Source organism: Ovis canadensis, chromosome 13, assembly GCF_042477335.2.
Source record: "Ovis canadensis isolate MfBH-ARS-UI-01 breed Bighorn chromosome 13, ARS-UI_OviCan_v2, whole genome shotgun sequence".
NCBI classification, from domain to species: Eukaryota; Metazoa; Chordata; class Mammalia; order Artiodactyla; family Bovidae; genus Ovis; species Ovis canadensis.
In genome coordinates, this window is record NC_091257.1 from 74,734,691 (window position 1) to 74,754,360 (window position 19,670).

At 45.6% G+C, this 19,670-nt stretch overlaps 1 protein-coding gene across 2 annotated transcripts; it reads left to right on the plus strand.

The window, feature by feature from the left end:
* The first annotated feature begins 1,671 nt into the window (after positions 1-1,671).
* Positions 1,672-13,156, plus strand: SIRPB2 (signal regulatory protein beta 2). 2 transcript variants are annotated; one of them, XM_069546851.1, is made up of 5 exons: positions 1,672-2,103; positions 7,042-7,407; positions 8,479-8,820; positions 9,337-9,402; positions 10,425-13,156. In XM_069546851.1, exons 1-5 carry the CDS (start codon positions 1,983-1,985, stop codon positions 10,520-10,522), a joined length of 993 nt encoding a protein of 330 aa, XP_069402952.1. In that variant the 5' UTR covers positions 1,672-1,982; the 3' UTR covers positions 10,523-13,156. The 2 variants fall into 2 exon arrangements, with proteins under 2 accessions (XP_069402952.1, XP_069402953.1); XM_069546852.1 differs by lacking the exon at positions 8,479-8,820 and having other exon boundaries at positions 1,854-2,103; positions 10,425-13,051.
* The last annotated feature ends 6,514 nt before the right edge of the window (positions 13,157-19,670 follow it).

The window sequence follows — 19,670 nt, forward strand, 5'->3', positions numbered from 1 at the left end:
AGAAGAAAAAAAAAATCAGCTGAGATGTGAAGAAGTATGGAGCTAAGCCCAGACAAAATTATCAACCCACAGAATCACAAATTAAATAAATGGTTATTGTTTTAAACCACAGCAGTTTTGGTGTGGTTTGTTACCCAGCAGTAGCTAAACAATACAATACCTTGCCTACTAAAATTTAAAAAAATGTTCATTTTAAATAAAACTTAAGAAATAGCTGAGAAAGGAAATCACATAGATAAGTGGCTGATTCATGAGGATGACATGGAGGTCCTGAGAGTCTTGTGGAATTTTCCAGGCCTGTGATCTATTCAGAGAGGCTTCAATATATCAGGGTCTTCAACAGGAGAACAAGTAGAGGCAGTAATGAGATTTACCAGTGGTACCATGAAAGGTACTAAAGGCCATGTAGGCCCAGCCACGTCTCAACAGACCCAAGTGAAAAGTGCTCAAGGAGCAGGTCAGACCACCTCTGAAATAGACTCAGACCCCAAGACAGTGCTCAGACCCAAGGCCCACCATTCCATCCAGAAAGAAATTTCAGCTTCCTCTGCACCCAGGACCACCTGCAGTAGGAAAAAAAAAAAAGGGAAGCACTGAAAACTTGAGCTTTTTTTCCTAAAAAAGACTGGGTTAACCTAAGAGAGAATGATGGCAGCATATCAGTACTTACTCTACCACATAAATGCAACCATATTTTTATTTTAATTTTATCGATCAGGAGTGTTCAATGATTGTCCTAGGGTCACACAGCCAGATCTGGGTAAAGCCACAATCTAAATCTAGACAGTACACCTAAAGAGGCTATCAGAACATGGAAAAGCCTGGGATTAGTTAGCAAACTTAATTTTTCCTTCCTAATAACGGGCATGATAGAGGAGGGGGTGATTCTTGAGAAAGTTTAGATCAGTTATAGAAGATTAAGATGCCACAAACACAAATTTTTACACAATCTGAGTGTGTTACATTTGGACCCCAGAAAATGGAGCTTTAGAGTGTTGCCCACAATTATACAATTAGGAAGTGAGTCTGTGCCCACCCTCCAATGCCAAAAGGAGGCCACTAGGGGTCTTGATTTATAATCAGTCCTTCTCAAGCAAATGTTACTTCCTCTTATTTCCTACATATTATGAATCATGATGGATATGTTTGCCCTTTATATTATGCTAGGCCCTCATGCATATATGTCATATTATTCCTGCACTTAGGAAGGGATTGCTCCTGTCCCCATTTTACAAATGAGGCAACAAAGCCTTGACAATGACAAGTGACTTTGAAAGGTCCCACAACCAGGAACAGGCAGATCCAATTCTCTATTGTTATTTTAGACTTTGTATTTTATATTGGGGTATAGTCAATTAACAATGCTGTGGTAGTTTCAGTTGAACAGTGAAGGGACTCAGCCATACATATACATGTATCCATTCTCCCCTATCCTACACTCCCATCCAGACTGCTACATGACATTGAACAGAATTCCCTGTGCTATATAGTAAGACCTTGCTGGTTATCAGTTTTAAATATAGCAGTATGTACATGTCCATTCCAAACTCCTTAACTGTCCCTTCCCCCCAGCAGTCGTAAATCTGTGTCTCTCTGTTTTGCAAGCTCATCTGCGTCGTTTCTTTTGAGATTCCACATATAAGGGATGTCATACGATATTTCTTCTTCTCTAGAGGCAGACGCAATTCTTGATCCAAAGTCAGGCTGACTTGAGGCTGCACTGTGACAGCCGTGTTCATCTCCCTCGCAGGATGGCAAGGACAGGGTTTGGGATAGGTCATTAAGAGTTTGACAGACTGAATACAGGAACTACTGCTCAGATATGAAAGCCGGAAACTCCTCCATTCCCCTTCTTCCTCTTGCATTAGCAGCTTTGTTTTGTTGTAGCGAAAATACTTCCCCAAGTAGTTCTGGCAATAAGAAGCAGAAAAGGCCTTGTATACGGACTCCACTTCAGACTCCAACGCCCATCAGACAGTAGAATGGTGGTCAGTCTAGGGGACCACAGGAGGTGCCCTGTGCCCCCTCTGATGCCTACCCTGACCTGCCTGGCTCACTCACCTCTCTGCTCCTGGCTGCTGGCACTGCTCCTTGTCCTCTCCGGTGAGTAGAATCTGAGACAGAAGAGGATCTACCCTTGGCTGACCCTAGAGACAGGTGCCAAGAGGGGCCTGACCCTTACTAGATGGAGTGGGAGGGAGAAGCTGAGAATATCTCTGATCCCAGCAGAACTCAGACCAAGTGTCTGGAGAAGCAGAACTTTTAGGGCAGCACAGGGAAGCCAAGCTCCCAGGCTCTGGGCTCACAACACTATGTTCTGGCTCAGATACTTGTTAGCCCATCTACAAAGAACCACTCTTTGGGACCTTTCTCTAGGGGTGCTGTGAGTTATTAAATATTAGTATAAAAATAGTGAGGCTCAGCCCAGGACCGGCTACATAATTTGCCGAGCCCTGTGCAAAATGAAACCTCAGGTCCTTTGTTTCAAAGATATTAAGAATTTTAAAACAGCAATAGTAGAGCATTAAGGCAAGCATGAGGCCCTTCTAAGCTTTGGGCCCTGTGCAACTATACAAATCAAACATCCTTAAGTCAGTGGGGCTCCGTAAAATGAGACTAATCCAGGGCCCATCTCATGACTTTGTGTGAGATAATACCTATAAATACCTGACACAATGTAAAGATTTAATAACTACTGGCTACTACTATCATACCCATGTCTCCTCTAAGTCAGGATCAGGCTGATTTAGCTCCTGAGTTTGGGGGCTTCCAGGTACAACTCAGACTCGGAGCCCAGAACCCTTTGATCAACCAGACAAGATGTGTGGCTCTCAGTGGGCTCATTCTGTCCCCTACCCATCTGGATCTCTGCCCCAGGCCCTACTGAGATCTGGATTCTGTTCATTGCACTTTGGATCTCCCGGAATGGTCAGCCGCAAGAGAGGTTTCCTTGAGTAAAGTGTGAGTCATAATTCTTAGTAACTCATTTCACAAATACTTCGAGTGTCCCTTAGGTGTTAGGCACTAGGTTAGGAAATCATATATCTAAACAAACCAGAGTAAAATATATTCAAAATATTTGTGGAAAATAGTGCTTTCTAGCAGACTTCCAAAAGAGAACCCCTTGACAGGGATCATGAAAACCAGAGCATGCAGATAGAAGATGGGTGGGACGGAATCCCAGAGCTGTGGGGAAGGGACCAGCCCATGCCAGGGGCCAGTGTGAGGAACTCCGCCCATGGCAAAGGTCATGAGGAAGGAGGCTTGGCATACGCAAAGGCGTGATCAAGCCTCAGGAAACCCCCTGTTCCCGAGCATCTACCCCAAAACCAGAGTCTGTTTTATGCTCTCCCCCATAACCATTTTTCTTGGAGAAGGAGTAAACGTGCAGCTCCAAGGCAATAAAAATTCTTGGGCGTGACAAGAGTGTTTCAGCTTACGGACTCCTCTGAAGGTTATCTAGCCCACCTGTATAGGTTCGTCTGGCCACATGTGATTGTTTACAGCCTCCCAATCTGAGAGGCACGAGATGTTTCAGACTTACTAAAGGCAAATTCTTTGGGGGAGTTAGAAATTATTAGTATAATGGGTTGGTTAGGGATTATATTGGTGAAGGGTTTTCCATTTGTTGTGTCAATAATTGCTGCTAATTCCCTGCTCTGGGTGGGACAAGGATGTCTCAGGTCAAACCTCTCTGCTGACAGACTAGCTTGTGTGACAGGATTATCCATACTCCTGCCACATGATTGTTTACTACCTCTCAACCATAAACAGCACAGAGAGTTTTGGAGTATTTTGAGAGTCTTAATTAGCACAGGGCTTTTTCTTCTTGTTGAGTCAATGATTGCCATCAGGCCTCCATATCCTAGGCACCTGGGAATATATTAATCAATGCATTTGGAATATAGAAAAGGAAATACAGTAGTTTTTGATGTTAGCAATACTAGACTTTTTGAGTTAATGGATTTTCTCTTTTGTAATAGATCACTGTGCTTTGTTATAAATCACTGTGTCCTTGCTATGTAAGAATGTAACTTTATCATATCTTAAGACTAAATAGATCTTAAGGGGAGCATTGGTGAAAGGATTTTCATTTGTTGGGCTGATGTTTGCTGCTAAATCTCCATGTTCCCTACCCTTATAATGAATATAACTAACATATAGGAGAAATAAGTATTAACCTTTAAGACTAATCATGTTAACCTTGGGTTAAATAAATTCCTTTCTTGATTGTAACTCACTACACCCTCACCCTATAGGAATGTAACTTTATTTGGAGGGTGGTGCCTGGTTTAAGAAAAAACACCCTTGGAAAAAATAAGTTTTTTGGTTATCAGAAAGAAAGGATCATAAAATGTCAGCAGGTCTCACTCATGGCCAGAAGATGATGTACCTTTTTTTATACATTTATGTAAAGCACCTGATTTTGATAAAGGTCAGGACTGCTGGCTCCCACGTGACTCTGTATTCATCCCTATGTGTAACAAAAGGTATATAAGCAAACCCAAAAATAAAGACATCGGATCAGTTTCCGGAAAGACTGATTCCCCCATGTCGCTTCTTTCTTGCTCCCGTTTTTCTGGCTGAATTCCCATCTGGAACATGGATGCTATTCCACGTAATCCAAGTTATTCAGCCTCCTTTTCTCCACTAATCTTCCTACTACACTATCCATTTCTAATCTCTCTATATCTGTGATTAAATATGTAGTTTTCCAAAGACGCCGACTCGGTCCCCCCACCTTCGAATCACCCTGGATCCACCGGGGCTGGACCTCGGCAAGCTCAGCTTTACAGACAAGGCAGAGACAAAGCATCCCAGACATTTCCCAAAGTCTGTGTGATAACACAGAAGGAGAATGAAGAAAAGGGGAGTGAGAAGAGGTGGGAGGCACAGGGCCTTATTCCAGGCTCCAGTTTCCTCTCTGCTGTTTCACTTTCCCAGACTTGCCCCAGCTGGGATAAGAGCCACGAGACTTTCTGAGCCCTCACCTTCTCTGCTGCCTCTTCTACGTTAGTTCTCCCCTTCTCATAACACACAGAAGCTTCATCTTCATAAAATCTTAATAGCTTTATTGCGGTACAACTGACATAAAGCAAACTGTATGTGTTTAAGGTGTGCAATTTGACACGTTTTGTGGGCATTGGACATGTTTCATACTTGTGAACTTATCACCAAGATAATCAAGATGATGAATGAACCTAACACTCATAAAAGTTTCCTTGCATCCTTTCCATTCCTCCTCCTCCCCAGGCAACTACCTATCTGTCTCCCATCGCTGCCTCCCATCACTACAGTTTAGTTTGCACCTTCTAGAAATTTATACAACAAACGTGCAGTACATACCCTTGTTTGCCTGGCTTCTTTTATTCATTGCAATTATCTGAGAGTCATGCATGTTGTTGCACATATCAATAGTCATTTTTTTGTCTATCTACTGTATGGATAAACCATAGTTTGTTTCTCTACTCACTTATTGACAGACATTTGGGTTGTTCGCAGTTTGGTGTGGACATATGCTTTCATTTCTCTTGGGAAAATACTAAGAATAAAATGACTGGACCATATGGCAGGTGATTGTTTAACTTTTAAAGACACTGCCTTAAAGTTTTGCAAAGTGATTTACCATATTATATTTTCATCATCAATGTAGGAGAATGACATTTCCCCCACATCCTTGCCAACATTTGGTACGGTCAGCCTCTTCAATTTTAGTCATTCTACAAAGGAGTATCTCATTGTGGTTTTAATTTGCAACATGCAGTTGGATCTTACATTTTTTGTCCAATGTGACAGTTTCTAACTTTTCTGGGAATATTTAGACCATTTACATTTAAAATAATTTTTGATATGATTGGGTTTAAATCTATTAACTTCTTATCTGTCCCACTTGTTCTTTGTTCCCTTTTGCTTCTTTTTCTGTCTTCATTTGGTAATTTAATACTTTTATAATGCCATTTTCTCTCTTTTATTGGCATATTAGCTATGATTTTATTTTGTAATTTAGTGATTGCTTTAGGGTTTACAATATATTAATACCTCTTTACCAACATCTACCTTAAGTGATATTATACCATTTCACATATAGTATGAGAACCTTATGATGGTATACTAACATTCTCCCCACCTCAATCATTATTCTATTGTTAACTTAACTTCACTTATACATGCGTTATAAGCCTCACTCTAGAATGTCATATTTTATTGTTTGGGGACCTTGTTTTTCAGATTTGCTATGTGGGAGAGAGCACTTCTCTCTAGGCAGAGTACTCTCTTCTGTGTAGTCTACCCATGACCCTGTTGATCAGGAGTTTTTCCAGTTTTACAGATGGGAACAGGCATTATTCTCAGTGCTTTGCTGAGTGATGGGCACGATTTAGTGCATATGTGAGGAAACTACTGAGGGCAGGGAAATGAGCACCAGCAGGAATTAGAGGACGAGGTCTCACCACTTATATAGTGGTGTTTGGGGTGAGTATTGCTGAACTTCCTGGAACTAAGGATGTCAAGGACAAACAGAATCCCTGGGACTGAACATGGGGTGTCCCTTGGTCACAACTGTGAGGCAGTTCTTAGTGGCTAATGGCACATACCTCACTGAAGATGGGAGGGAAATGAATTTTGAATTCCATAACCCTCCCCCAGATCCTCTTGGAAGGGAATCTTTGCTCTGCCTTTCTACTCCCCTCCTGCACTGAAAGCTAAGAAACACCATGATACAAACTTAAGACCTGGAATGAGACTGAGTTATTCCCAAGGCTTGATGAAAGCACAGATGAAGGGCAACTCGGAGCGCAAAGCTGATGACCCCATGGTGAGCTTATTACTTATAAGTTCTCCGTTTTATAGCCCTGCTCTCTCTCTCTCTCTCTCTCCAGCCAGCTGCTTCACCTCCTCTTTCACTTCCCTCTCCAACAACACCCCTCGAATGTTGTAAGCAATTGTTCTTGACCAGTTAATGGCTGGTTTATGTTAAGTTTGTCTCTTAGGACTCCAAGTTCCTCTAGCCCTGCACGAAGCTTTTTTTTCCCTCTGTTGCAGGAGTTTCTGAGCAGAGCAAGGGGAGTAAGTGGCAGGTGCTGCAGCCCGAGGGCCCCATGCTGGTGGCAGAAGGGGAGACACTCCTGCTGAGATGTACAGTAGTCGGCTCCTGCACTGATGACATGATAAAGTGGGTCAAGGTGAGCAATCAGGACCAGCAAGAAATTTACAACTTCAAGCATGGCTTCTTCCCTGGGGTGATGCCTATGATCCAGAAGACGCTGGAGCCGCTTAATTGCGACTATTCCATCTATATCCACAATGTCACCAGGAAACATGCTGGAACCTATCACTGTGTGAGATCTGCTGGCTCAAGTGAGCACTCAGGAAAGACGCTGGATGGAGGCACCTCCGTGCTTGTGAAAGGTGAGTATCAGGCCCTGCAGGTCACAACCTTTTGCTCTGATCTATCTCCCTTTTCCTGCATCATTCACCTTTACCCACAATCATGCTCTGCTCGCAAAACCCCAGTGACCTACAACAATTCATATGCCTCACTCACACATTTACGGGCAGCTGGGCTGGTTCTATCCTGCATGTCTTATTCCAGGGCCCAGACTGGCCAGAGTACATATTTCTCATGGAGATAGCAGAAGCACAGAGGGAAAGTCCCAACCCCTTAGGCACATTTCAAGCTTCTACTTCTGTGTCTGCTGTTAATAACAAATAGCCCATTGGCTAAAGCAAGTCACATGGCTAAGGTCAAAGGTAAGAGGCAAGGAAGTATACCCAACCACCGTGAGGCCACGGTAAGAGTTTGGATACGCCACGCTATCAGAGGAGAGTCAAGAACTGGGGCTGATCATTTAATCCCCAAGTAACCAGTCATGCCATTTCTAAGTCCGCCAGTGATGACCTGGACACCCATATGGTCTGTCATTCAATAGGAATGTGTTCTTAACTTAGTCATTTCAGGTCAACATCCTTCAAGTGTTTAATTTGTGAATAGGCAATATAATTCCTATTTCAAAGGATATTCAGGTGATGAAATAGAAGAATTGATGTTTGTGAAACCCCTGTAAATTGTTGACTTGGAGGGTATCTCTGTGTGTGTGTGTCAGGGTGGGGGTGGAGGTGGGGGGTTCATTTTATCTTATTGCAAACATCTCAGAAACCCTTCTCTGGCTCCTTTCAAGCTTCTCTTGGTCCTGCAGGCTTCTGGGTTTTCAACCTCAGAAGAATTTTCTAAGCCACCTCCACCATCAGACTGAGAACTCTAGGGCACGGCATTTATGTTTTGCTGAGCTTTCTTTTCCCCAGTCCTATCATCAGCACATAGGAGGTACTGAGAACTTCTTTACTGAGTAAATCAGCTATTGAACAATGAGGGAATGGGGGAGGGAGTAGCTGAGTGAAAAAAACAGGGGAAGGAAAGGCAGGAAATCAGTGAACTGTGGAGGGAGAGAGAGAACAATAAAGTCCTCTCTTTGGATTCAGGACCTGGGAGCACAGGGCCAGACCTCTGGATCATCCAACCCCAGGAATTGGTGTTGGCAACCCCTGGAGACACCGTCTTTCTGAATTGCACAGTGCTTGGAGTTGGTCCCCCAGGACCCATCAGGTGGTTTCGGGGGACTGGTCTGAGCCGGGAGGCCATCTACAATTTTAGAGGCATCTCCTACTCCAACGTGACTGCGGTCCAGGCCTCCAACAATGATTTCAGCATTCTTCTGCGTGGCATCTCCACTGAGCATGCAGGAACTTACTATTGTGTAAAGTTTCAGAGTAAACTCAACAGGCAGTACCTATCCGGACAGGGCACCAGGTTGAGAGTCAAAGGTGAGACAGGTAGTCATGGAGGTGTTGGGGAACAGAGGGAGGTGGTCCACCAGGAAATTTTTACTGTGTTGCAAGCTCTTTTTAGCCTCAAAATAATTTACATAGGCTATTAATGCTTTCTCCTTTTCTATGGAGAATTTCTACTCATCCTTCAAGGCCCAGCATAAATGGCCCCTCCTCTGTGAAGTCTTCTCCTTCTCCCAGGCAGAGTTGATTTCTCCCCATTCTGGGCTCCACAGAGCTTTGTACAGACTCTTAATGATTCAACAAACATGCATGTGTGCCTCTGCTGGCCACACACTGGGTGCTGCAGATACAGAAACGGAGCAGGCCTTGTCCCTATTCCAGAGATGCTCAACCAGGTCTGACTAGCCCTTCATAGTTACTGGGCTTGACTTCTAGTCCCTATCCCAAGCAGAAACTCACAGGCTCATCTCCCCAGCTACTAACACAGGGGCTCAGGAAATGGAGAAATAGAAAGAAAGGGGAATGTGAGACCACTTCTCTTCCTTGTAGCAAATCACACTTCTCGCAAAGAGTCAGAATTCACCAAGGAACATACAACCAAGGTATTTCCATCAGGTGAGTATACCTACCTCCAGTGGCATTAACCACTCCCCCACAGGTAAGTGGGGCCAGAGAGGGCTTGGGCATGCGAGATGAGCAGCCCCAGACTTCTAGGGCCCTCCTGCCGCAAAGACGGTTCCCATGACTCCATCTCAACTGCACAAACAGAACCCAGAGAACCAGAGCAAAGTTCAATCAAAGGAAGTACTTTCCAACAGTCAGTGCGAACTGCTCAGTGGGCAGTCTTGCTGCGAGGTCTTGAGCTCCCCCTGAGTCAGAACAAGGATACACTGTGGAGCTGTGCAGAACAGAGCTGGAGAACATGGTTTTGCAGCCAGGCTCCCTGGATTGAGCACCTTTCAGCTCTTTGAGTTTCTGGTATCCTGCTCTGTGATCTGGGAGGGGAAAGGGAGATAAAAATCAGAGAGCCTACCTCACGGAACTATATACAGATCCAATGGGGCAAGTGCCCAGAACTGTGCCTATCACATTGCCTCAAGGGCACTTGATAATTGGGGGATGAACTTGGGATAGAGGTGACCAGGTTAGCTTCCCAGATGCTCAGCCCTGTTCCTGCTATCCTTTGGAGCCAGACCACTTGGTCCCATCACTACTTTGACACATGTGGCCTTGAGCAAATCACTCCCCAACTCTGGGTCTGTTTCCTCATCTATACAAATTGGATTGTTATCCTACTTTGCAAGATTAGTTTGAGGATTATATAAGGCATTTAGGAAATGCTTAGCTCTGGCCCTGGGACAGAGAAGTTGAGCAGCAAAAAATGAAAGACATTTTCTATTGTTATCAGAGGTCAGGGATGCTGTCAAGATGATTAAGGGTACAAGTAGGATATTGGGCAAAGGCTCTTTGAGCCTGAAACAGGAGGAAGGGAGGTCTATGATCTCTTTAGCTGTAGAAGGGATATGGCCCCGCAGGCTATACAGAAGCTAGGCTCAGCTTCACCATAGGGGCACTGAGTTGTGGGCTGTTGGGGGCTCACCCGGGGTCCTTCTCGAGCTTTCCTCTGTGTCCCCCAGGGCTCCTGTCTGCCCTCACACTTGCAATCCTGGGACTGAAAACAGTGACCTTGGCTGCACTCTTGCTGGCCCTGATTATCTGCTGGAGAAGCCCTTGACAAGAAGACATCAGAACTCCAGGCCCAGAAGTGGTGTGCTCGTCTTAGCATGGGTCATGGATGACTGGTCAGCCCTAGAGTGGGTCCCCTAAGAGAGGGCCCAGGAATCCCTGATCGTTTCTCTGCCTCCCAGCTGCCCAGCTGCCAGCTGCCCTCCCAGCTGCCTTCAAGCCTCACGATGAACTCCAGGATCCTGATTCTTGTTCACCTGGTGAAATTCTCTATTTGGCACTGGGCTCCCCTCTGTTTGCTTTTGTCTCACTGTATTTCACTGTTTGCTGAACCCAGGGTAGACAAGGTGCGAGCTAAGAGGCTGGAAGAAGATGCGAGGAGCCATAGGAACTGTAGACATGTTTATTCTCCCCTCTTGTGGCTGACCCAGCAGACAAAGCCCTAATGCAGCCTCACTACCATAATGTTAGCAGCCGTAACATAGCCCCGAGGGCTTTCTCAGGTAGAGTCTATATATGCTTACAGAACAAACGTAGCCCGTGGCCGAGAGAGTACCTCCTGACATGCATGTGCAGTACTGCAAGGGACCTCAGCTGTTACGTAATTGTTATTTACAAAACGTGGGGCAAGAGTGAGAGGATGTGGGGTGAGGGAGCCTGATCACTCCATCTTCACCACTTTGCTCTTTCCCTACAGCCTTCCTTTCTGTTCTCAGCCTGTTCAAACCCTCCTTGTCTTTTAAGGTCTTGCCCAGGTCTCTCCCGAGGCCTCTGCTCCTGTTGCAGCCTCTTTTGGAGGGCCCACCCCCTTGCTCCTCACCCTACATTTTCTCTTCCTTCAAGATCCAACTTGACAGTCCTTCCCAGAAGGTTTCCCTAAGTGACTCTGAGCTGGCCCAGCCAGACCACCTGTGCCCCTCCATCTATATCCTTTCTTCCTCTTTTTCTCCCTACTTTCTTTCTTCACCCTGGCTGGATTAGGTGGCTATAATAGTTAGAATTCAGGTTTGGCAACTTTGACAAAACTCTTAAATCAGAAGAAAGTAGCTCAAATCAGAAGAAAGTTGGTTCCTCTAGTAATATTTGAACATAAACAGAGCAGGCAATTTGGGGACTCCTTGAGACCCAGGATTCTTTGATCTTGTTGATACCAGGTCCATATCTCAGGCAGAAAGACCAGGGAAGAGGAGAATGACACTTCCCTTCAAGGTCACAGCTAGGAATTTGCCCATATCACCTCTGACTGGTTGGAATGTGGTCATTTGGTCACACCTAGCTGCAAGGAAGGCTGGAAAAGTAGTCTTTATTCTAGCAAGAGTGCACCTAGCTAAAATCTGTCACTAGAGAGCCAGAGAGTAAAGCTCAGAAGATGACCAGCGATCTCCACCCCTGTGACGTAGAGATAGCGTACTTGCTGTGTGGCACACCTGAGTTCCATTCCCAGGTGAAATGGCACCTCTTTGTACCTCTGCCTCCACTAGGGCAGCACAGTGGAGGGTAGTAGTTCTAAAGAAAAGGACACTTTGCCCCCCAGGGGATACGTGGCGACGTCTAGAGACGTTTTTGATTGTCATAACTTGGGGGAGACTGTTGCCCTCTAATGAGTAGAGGTCAAGGATGCTGCTAAATGCACAGGACCGACCCCACAGCCAAGAGTTATCTGGCCCAAAGTATCAGTAGAACCGAGAAGCCCTGATGTAGTGGAAAGCATGCATTCCCTGGAGTCAGACATGCCCGATTTCTAATCCTGAAGCGCCCACTCCCTCCTTGTGCACCATGGATAACTAATCAGTCACTGCCCCTCTTGGAACATGGAGGAAAATAACGTGGACTTCTGCATTGTACAAGAAACAATTCAACATCGAGGGCTGACTGTGAACTGAGGGCTTACTATGAGCTGTGTGTTCTGTGTACACTCAGTACATGTGAACTCCCTTTTCTCTTTTCATACAAACATTTGTAGGTGCTAATGGGTTAGTCTGAATGTTTTTCATTGTAACAAACAGAAAAGTAGGTGGAACAACACTAAGCCAACACATTTAGCCTGAGTGCTTCGTGCCAGTTTCAGCATACGGATAACCAGTGCTGTAGCTGGATCAGCTCCTGTAGTTCTTATTATGAGTGCAAGATGCCCTTCAGCAATACCCATCAGGGAACTTTGAAGGACTAGAGGTTTATTACTTTACAAGACCTGGAAGTTACACAGAATTCCTGGGGCCGCACTGTGAGGTCACAAGGAAAAAACAGAGAGGGAACACCTGGGGTTCTGTTTTATTGGGGTTGATGATTTTTGTGGGCTCATCCTTTCTTGGTAAATTTAAACCTTAAGAGCAGGAATTTAAAGCCCAGGAAGAAGAAAAGAAATAGTAGCTCAAATGATCGGTTATTGAAATCAACCAAGATGTCTAAAACAAAGGAAACTCAGTGGGGGAAGATGGCCTGACTATTTAGCCCTGTGACTGGCAGTGTGTTCAGAAATAAACACATTGAAGGGGATGCCTCTTTGAAATGGATGTCTCAGCAATCAAAACTTAAATCAGATAATAGCATTACCAAAAAAAAAAAAAGGAAAAAGAAACAACTGTTAAGGTTTACACCGCACTGAGAATTGAATAATTATTGTATTACCAGACATCAGAAGAAAGGGTAGATATAATAAATTAAATAATATCTTCCTAAAAAAGATATCCAAGTCTGAATCCCTGGAACCTGTGAATGTTACCTTATGTGACAAAAAGGACTTTGCAGACGTGATTGTGTGTGTTTGTCCCATCTTTAAATGGAGAGGTTGTCCTGAATTATCCAAAGTGAAAGTGTTAGTCACTTAGTCATGCCCGACTTTGCAACCCCATGAACTGTAGCTAGTAGCCTGCCAGGCTACTCTGTCCATGGAATTCTCCAGGCCAGATATACTGGAGTGGATAGCCATTCCCTTCTGCAGGGGATCTTCCCGACCCAGGAACTGAACCCAGATCTCCTGCATTGCAGGTAGCTTCTTTATCATCTGGGCCACAGGGAAGCCCTTAATTATCCAGGTGGGCCCTAAATGCAATCACAAGTGTCTTTTATGAGGGAGAGACAGAGGGAGATTCCACATAGGAGGAGAAAGCAATGCAACCACAAAGGCAAAATGGAAGTGTAAAAAATGCTGGCAGCCACAAGCAGCTGCAAGGAGCAAATTCTCCCCAGTGTCTCTAGAGGGAGCACAGCCCCCTGACACCTTGACTTCAGCTCAGTGATACTAACTTCAGACTTCTGGCCTCCAGAAGTAGGAGAGAATAAATTTCTGTTGTTTTAATGCCATGAAATTTGTGGTAATGTGTTGAAGCAGCCACAGGAAGCTATTAATAGGGTGGAACTGGGCTTCTGAAATAACTGGGTATTCCTTGCTCTGCCCCTGTAAACCTCTTCACCTGTGCTGACTTGAAAAAAAAAAAAAAGCACAATATGAGAGTTATGAGATAAGTTTTATCTGGGGCAAAATGAGGGCTATCTCCTGAGAGAGAGGATTTCAGATAGTTCTGAGAAACCACTCTAAAGAGGTAGGAGAAGGTCAGCATACATGTGATTTTGGTCAAGGGGGAGTAATGCAATCAAGCACGTGTTTTTGGCAGAAGGTTTTTGTTAGTTTCGTGAAGGTTGCTGCTAGTCACAAGGAGCAGACATCACCATGAGGATTTTAGCATTTTTCTAGATATGAGGAGATTTGAGAACTGGGCTCACAAAATCAGCTCCTGAAAATATCTGTCTGAAAACCTGTTCTGCCAGTTTTTTCCCAGAGTGCCTCATTTCTGCTCTCCACCCCAACAGCTCCTTTCAGTGGATGTTGAAAATCAGCAGCTGGAAAAAAAAAAAAAAAAAGAAAAAGAAAAATAAAAAATAAAAAATAAAAAAAAAAAGAAAGAAAATCAGCAGCTGCAGCAGCAGCACATGACTTAATAGACGGCAAGAGCCAATTTGTAGATGACACCAGACAGGGTCCTGCGTGGTCTGGTCCCTGAAAGCCCTCTCCCATCTTACCCCCCACCTCCAACACCCTTTAAATTGACTCCCTGTCACCCACCTGGGCCTTGGCTACACACGTTCCCTCATTCAGTCATCTGCTTAGCCGTTTCTTCAAGAGCCCTCTGTAGATCAGCTCATCCACGACAACACTGTCTTCCTTCTCATTTCCCATCTGCAGCGTAAGTTTCCTCACAACATTTACCGCTACATATAAATGTGAGTGTGTGTGTGTGTTTATTTCCTTGAGGACTGTTAGTTGTTCACTGGTGAATTTGAGTGGGCTTCCCAAGTGGCTCAGTGTGAAGAATCCGCCTGCCAATGCAGGAGACGTAAGAGACGCAGTTTCGATCCCTGGGTTAGGAAGATCTCCTGGAGGAGGGCATGACAACCCACTCCAATATTCTTGCCTAGAAAATCCCATGAACAGAGGAGCCTGGCAAGGCTACAGTCCATAGGGTCACAAAGAATCGGACACAGCTGAGCCACTGCGCACTCATACAGTGTATTTGAGTTCACCAAGGCATGGGCTTCCCTGGTGGCTCAGACGGTAAAGCATCTGGCTACAATGTGGGAGACCCGGGTTCGATCCCTGGGTCAGGAAGATCCCCTGGAGAAGGAAATGGCAACCCACTCCAGTACTATTGCCTGGAAAATCCCATGGACAGAGGAGCTTGGTAGGCTACAGTCCATGGGGTCCCAAAGAGTCGGACACAACTGAGCGACTTCACTTCACTTCTTCAAGGTCGGGAACCTAACTTTTCACTATCGTAGTAGCCCTTTTCATTCATTCATAAAACGTAGCTGAAGGCTGATAATGTGCCAGGCAGGTGGTGGAAGGCAGGATCAGAGTGGAACTGGGATGAGGTCAGGATGGGAACCAAAGTGGAGATGAAACTGGAGTGGGGCTGGGGATGAAACTTGAGGAGGAAGTGGGCTTTGGAGGGTAGGAGTGAATGCAGCTCTGGGAGTGGGGACACGGGAGAAAATGGTGGGGCTGTGCGGGTCAGGAGCTCATGGTGGTGCGTCTTCAAGGCAGGGATGAGTCTGGAGGCGTAGTCATGGTGCGACTTGGGGATGGGGGCAGGGCAGGGGAAGGAGGGTGGGGGAAGGGGCTGGAAGTTGGAAGTGGGCAAGGCCTTCAGCACCACCCCTACTCAGTTTTGTTAAGGACATTTAGATAAATGTTATAAAAATGTATCAATAGTTTCAACTTCACACCCAAATGTCCCCTTCTAATCAAATTCTGGCTCTAAACACCTCCAGTCAGATTGCTGGAAAGGCCTCAGAAACTAGCCTTGGAAGCACAGTCCTACTGGCCAAATAGATACAGGGTGGTATAGTGGTTAGGAGCACAGCATCTGAGATGCCTGGGTTCAAACTTATTTAGGAATCTGCATTCCTGGTCTTGAAGTCCTAAGACTCTCAATTGTTAGGCAGTGCTTTTTTTTTCAGTCAACAATAGAGGCAAACATCTGTTTCATTTTGCCTTGTACTGTTCTTGTACCTGAGTATTGAAATACAGATCGTTTTATTCCAATCACTCTTTTTTTACCTCTTCAATTAGGGCCTGATGTTGGTTTTGTCAATGCATATAAATCAATTTTATTATCTCTCAATTTCATTTAAGGCATCAAGGGGTGATACAAAATGTTTGCTATGAAAGTGGATCTGAGAAGGCTGTGAACACTTGCTGGCCCACCTTCCACCACCCACTTTGTTTGAACATAGGGCCTGAGGCCCAGAGAGGGCAAGAGATCTGCTCTTATCACCCAGCTTGTTCAGAGCCCAGCCTGAGGCAGGAGCTATATGGGTTCCAGGATAGACATTTACAACTAGCCTCCTGTTTATATTTCTTGAGGCAAGAAATAGATGGACTCCAGCTTAGGCATTTATAACCAGCCTCCTGTTTATAATTCCATATAGAAATAAACAACAGGAACAGGGTAAAGAGCTATAGTTTTGTCTCTGGTGGACACTTAAAATGACAGTAATGGGAGGGGCAGAAATGAGCTGAGTCTTGCCCAGATAAAGGATAAAGAGAGCACATACTTCTCATTCTTGAGATCAAGGAGACCTCCCCGACTACAAGTATGCAGAAAGACTTCCTAGGGGTCCAAAATGGAGAGGGGGCCACCCCAGAATAGCTGGTGTCAACTTTCTCATAGGCCTCTGTGCTGGAATCCATCTACAGAAAGATGTGCATACATGTGAGAGAGGGACCGAGGACAGGTCAGGTGTAGAAAAAAGAGGGCGATAACTGGCCAAAGGTAAACAAGACCTGGAAGAAATGCCCTGTATAAACGATGTGACCGCCTCTTTACTGCCCTCCTCCTCATCAGGCAGGAACCCGCTCCTTTTTCTCCAGGTGGGTATCTCTGCCTTGCTTCGGTCTCAAATAAACAAACTGTAACAGGAGGGAAAGGGGCAGAGCACAACTTTTGAAAGAATGACATAGCCCAAGGACACAACATAAACCAATTCGAATCAAACGGGACCAAGATGGCAGACAAGACTAGACCTTGATCCTCAATCAGCAAGTGAAATGACACACCCAGAGGTGCCAGGACAGTTCCAAGGCACGGTTAAAAGACCAAGGAGTGGGCGATGGCCCAAATCCTGGGAATCTCCACTCCTTCCCCAAAATAGTTGCAATAATCCTCCCACTCATTAGCATAGGAAATCACCCAGCCTATAAAAACTAACCCCACCACATTTCAGGGCCTCACTTGCCCTCTGTGATGGCCCACACTCTGTCCGTGGAGTGTGCCTCTCTCTGAATCTGAATAAATCCACTCCTTAGCTATCATTTTGTCTCCCACTGAATTCTTTCTGTGATGAGACAGCAAGAACCTGAGCTTCATTAGGTCCTGAAACCAGGTACCATGGGTTATAGCTGAATTTGAGTCCCACTCATATGGGTTCAAGTCCCAAGCAGGGTTTCCACTGGGTTCAAGTCTCAGCCACGTGGGTTCAAGTACCAGGCAGGGTTTTGGCTGGGTTCGAGTCCCAGCCACGTGGGTTCAAGTCCCAATCTGAGTGAAACAGCTTCAAAACCATTTCTTTGTGTGCTCTCTCACTTGTGCCATGTCTCCAATAATAAACTTCGTACCTGCTTTTACAGGTTTTGCCTCCTTGAGAAATTCATTTTTCAAACAGGCAAATACCAGGGCAACTTTGCCTCCAGCCTCTAGCCCTTGGTGGTCTAGCAGCTAGGATTTCTAATTTTCATCCAGGCTGAAGTGAAGTTGCTCAGTCGTGTCTGACTTTTTGTGACTGCGTGGACTGTAGCCTACCAGGCTTCTCCATCCATGGGACTTTCCAGGCAAGAGTACTGGAGTGGGTTGCCATTTCCTTCTCCAGGGGATGTTCTGAACCCAGGTCTCCTGCATTGTAGGCAGATGCTTTACCCTCTGAGCCACCAGGGAAACCCAGGCTACTCAGGTCCAATTCTTGGGCAGGGAACTAAGATCTCACTTTAAACTACTGCTCACTGGTGTCTCTTCAAGACCAAGCCCACAATCATGATTAACACTAAAAAGCAGTCACTCTACAGCCCCACACCTCCAGAATGTGTGTTTGTGGGTCTCAAGGTTGCCACTTCTCATAGCCACACGGCATCTGTTTTATGGAAAATGAAAAGTTTTCTTTATTGAAATTAGGTCATATCCTACAGTCTGTTTAACCCTCCTCGGGAGTCTGGTATGTGCCCTGCATCCTTATGCTCAGATTTTCATCCCTGCATTTCTCACCTGGCTATGCAGATGCTTGAGGTTTCATTTATTCACTCCTTCACTAATTCAACAGTCAATAAGCAGCTGTTTAATGCTAGTGACTGCAGGTCACAGGAGATAAAATGAGAGCTAACATTTGCTGAGGACTCACTAAGCATCGGGCTTCCCTTATGGCTCAGCTGGTAAAGAATCTGCCTGCAATACGGGAGATCTGGGCTTGATCCCTGGGTTGGGAAGATCCCCTGGAGAAGGGAAAGGCTACCCACTCCAGTATTCTGGCCTGGAGAATTCCATGGACTGTATAGTCCATGGGGTCGCAAAGAGCCAGACATGACTGAGCGACTTTCACTTTCACTAAGCATCAAACCTTGCTCTCAGCAGTTCACATTGAATTCTCATACCTCTAAGGTAGGAACCATGAGGAGTTCCACTTTACACATCAGGAAACTGAAACTTAGAGAGGTAATCTGCCCAAGATTACACAAGCAGTAACAGCTGGGTTTTAACACCACATGTGTGTTCTAAAGCCATACTGTGTTGGAAACAGTCACAGCTCCTGCTGTTCACAAGGATTGTGGCCCTTTGGGAAGACAGACACTTAACATGCCACCAGAGGACATTCACTGGCAACTGTCTGATGGAGCCTAGGAACGTAGAAAGGTATCCTTGAGGAGGGGATACCCAAGCTGAAACTAGAAGGATGAACAAGAGCAGATCAGTGGATGGCTCTTGCATGCTGAGTTGCTTCAGTCATGTCCAACTCCTTGCCACCCCATGGACTGTAGCCCGCCAGGCTCCTCTGTCCATAGGATTCTCCAGGCAAGAATACCGGAGTGGGTTGCCATTTCCTCCTCCAGGGGATCTTCCCAGGGATCGAACCTGTGTTTCTCATGTCTCCTGCATTGGCAGGTGGGTTCTTTACCACTAGCGCCACCTGGGAAGCCCAGTGGATGGCTCAGTGGTAAAGAATCGGGCTGCCAATGCAGGAGACACAGGTTCAGTCCCTGGTCCAGGAAGATACCACATGCTTTGAAGCAACTAAGCCCATGTACCGCAACTACTGAGCCTGTGCCCTCGAGTCGGGGAACCGCAACTACTGAGCCCATGTGGCGCAAGTACTGAAGCCTGTGCACCCCAGAGCTCATGCTCTGCAAAAAAAGCCACCACAATGAGAAGCCTGCACTCTGCAACCAGAGAGTGGCCCCTGCTCCCAAAACTAGAGAAAAGCCCGCACAGTGACGAAGACCCAGCACAGCCTAAATAAATAAGTAAAAGAGTGACCAGGGGAGGAGGAAGATAACAGCATCCCAGGGAGGGTGGCAAGAGGAAAGAGGGCAAAGAAGCTGAGCACCTCTGTGACAGGATTGTGTCTGAAAAGGTGCCCTTGGAGCAGAGGCTGAAGAAAGCAAGGAAGCCATGAGGGAAGGGTGTTCCAGGCAAAGGGAGCACAAAGGCTCTGAT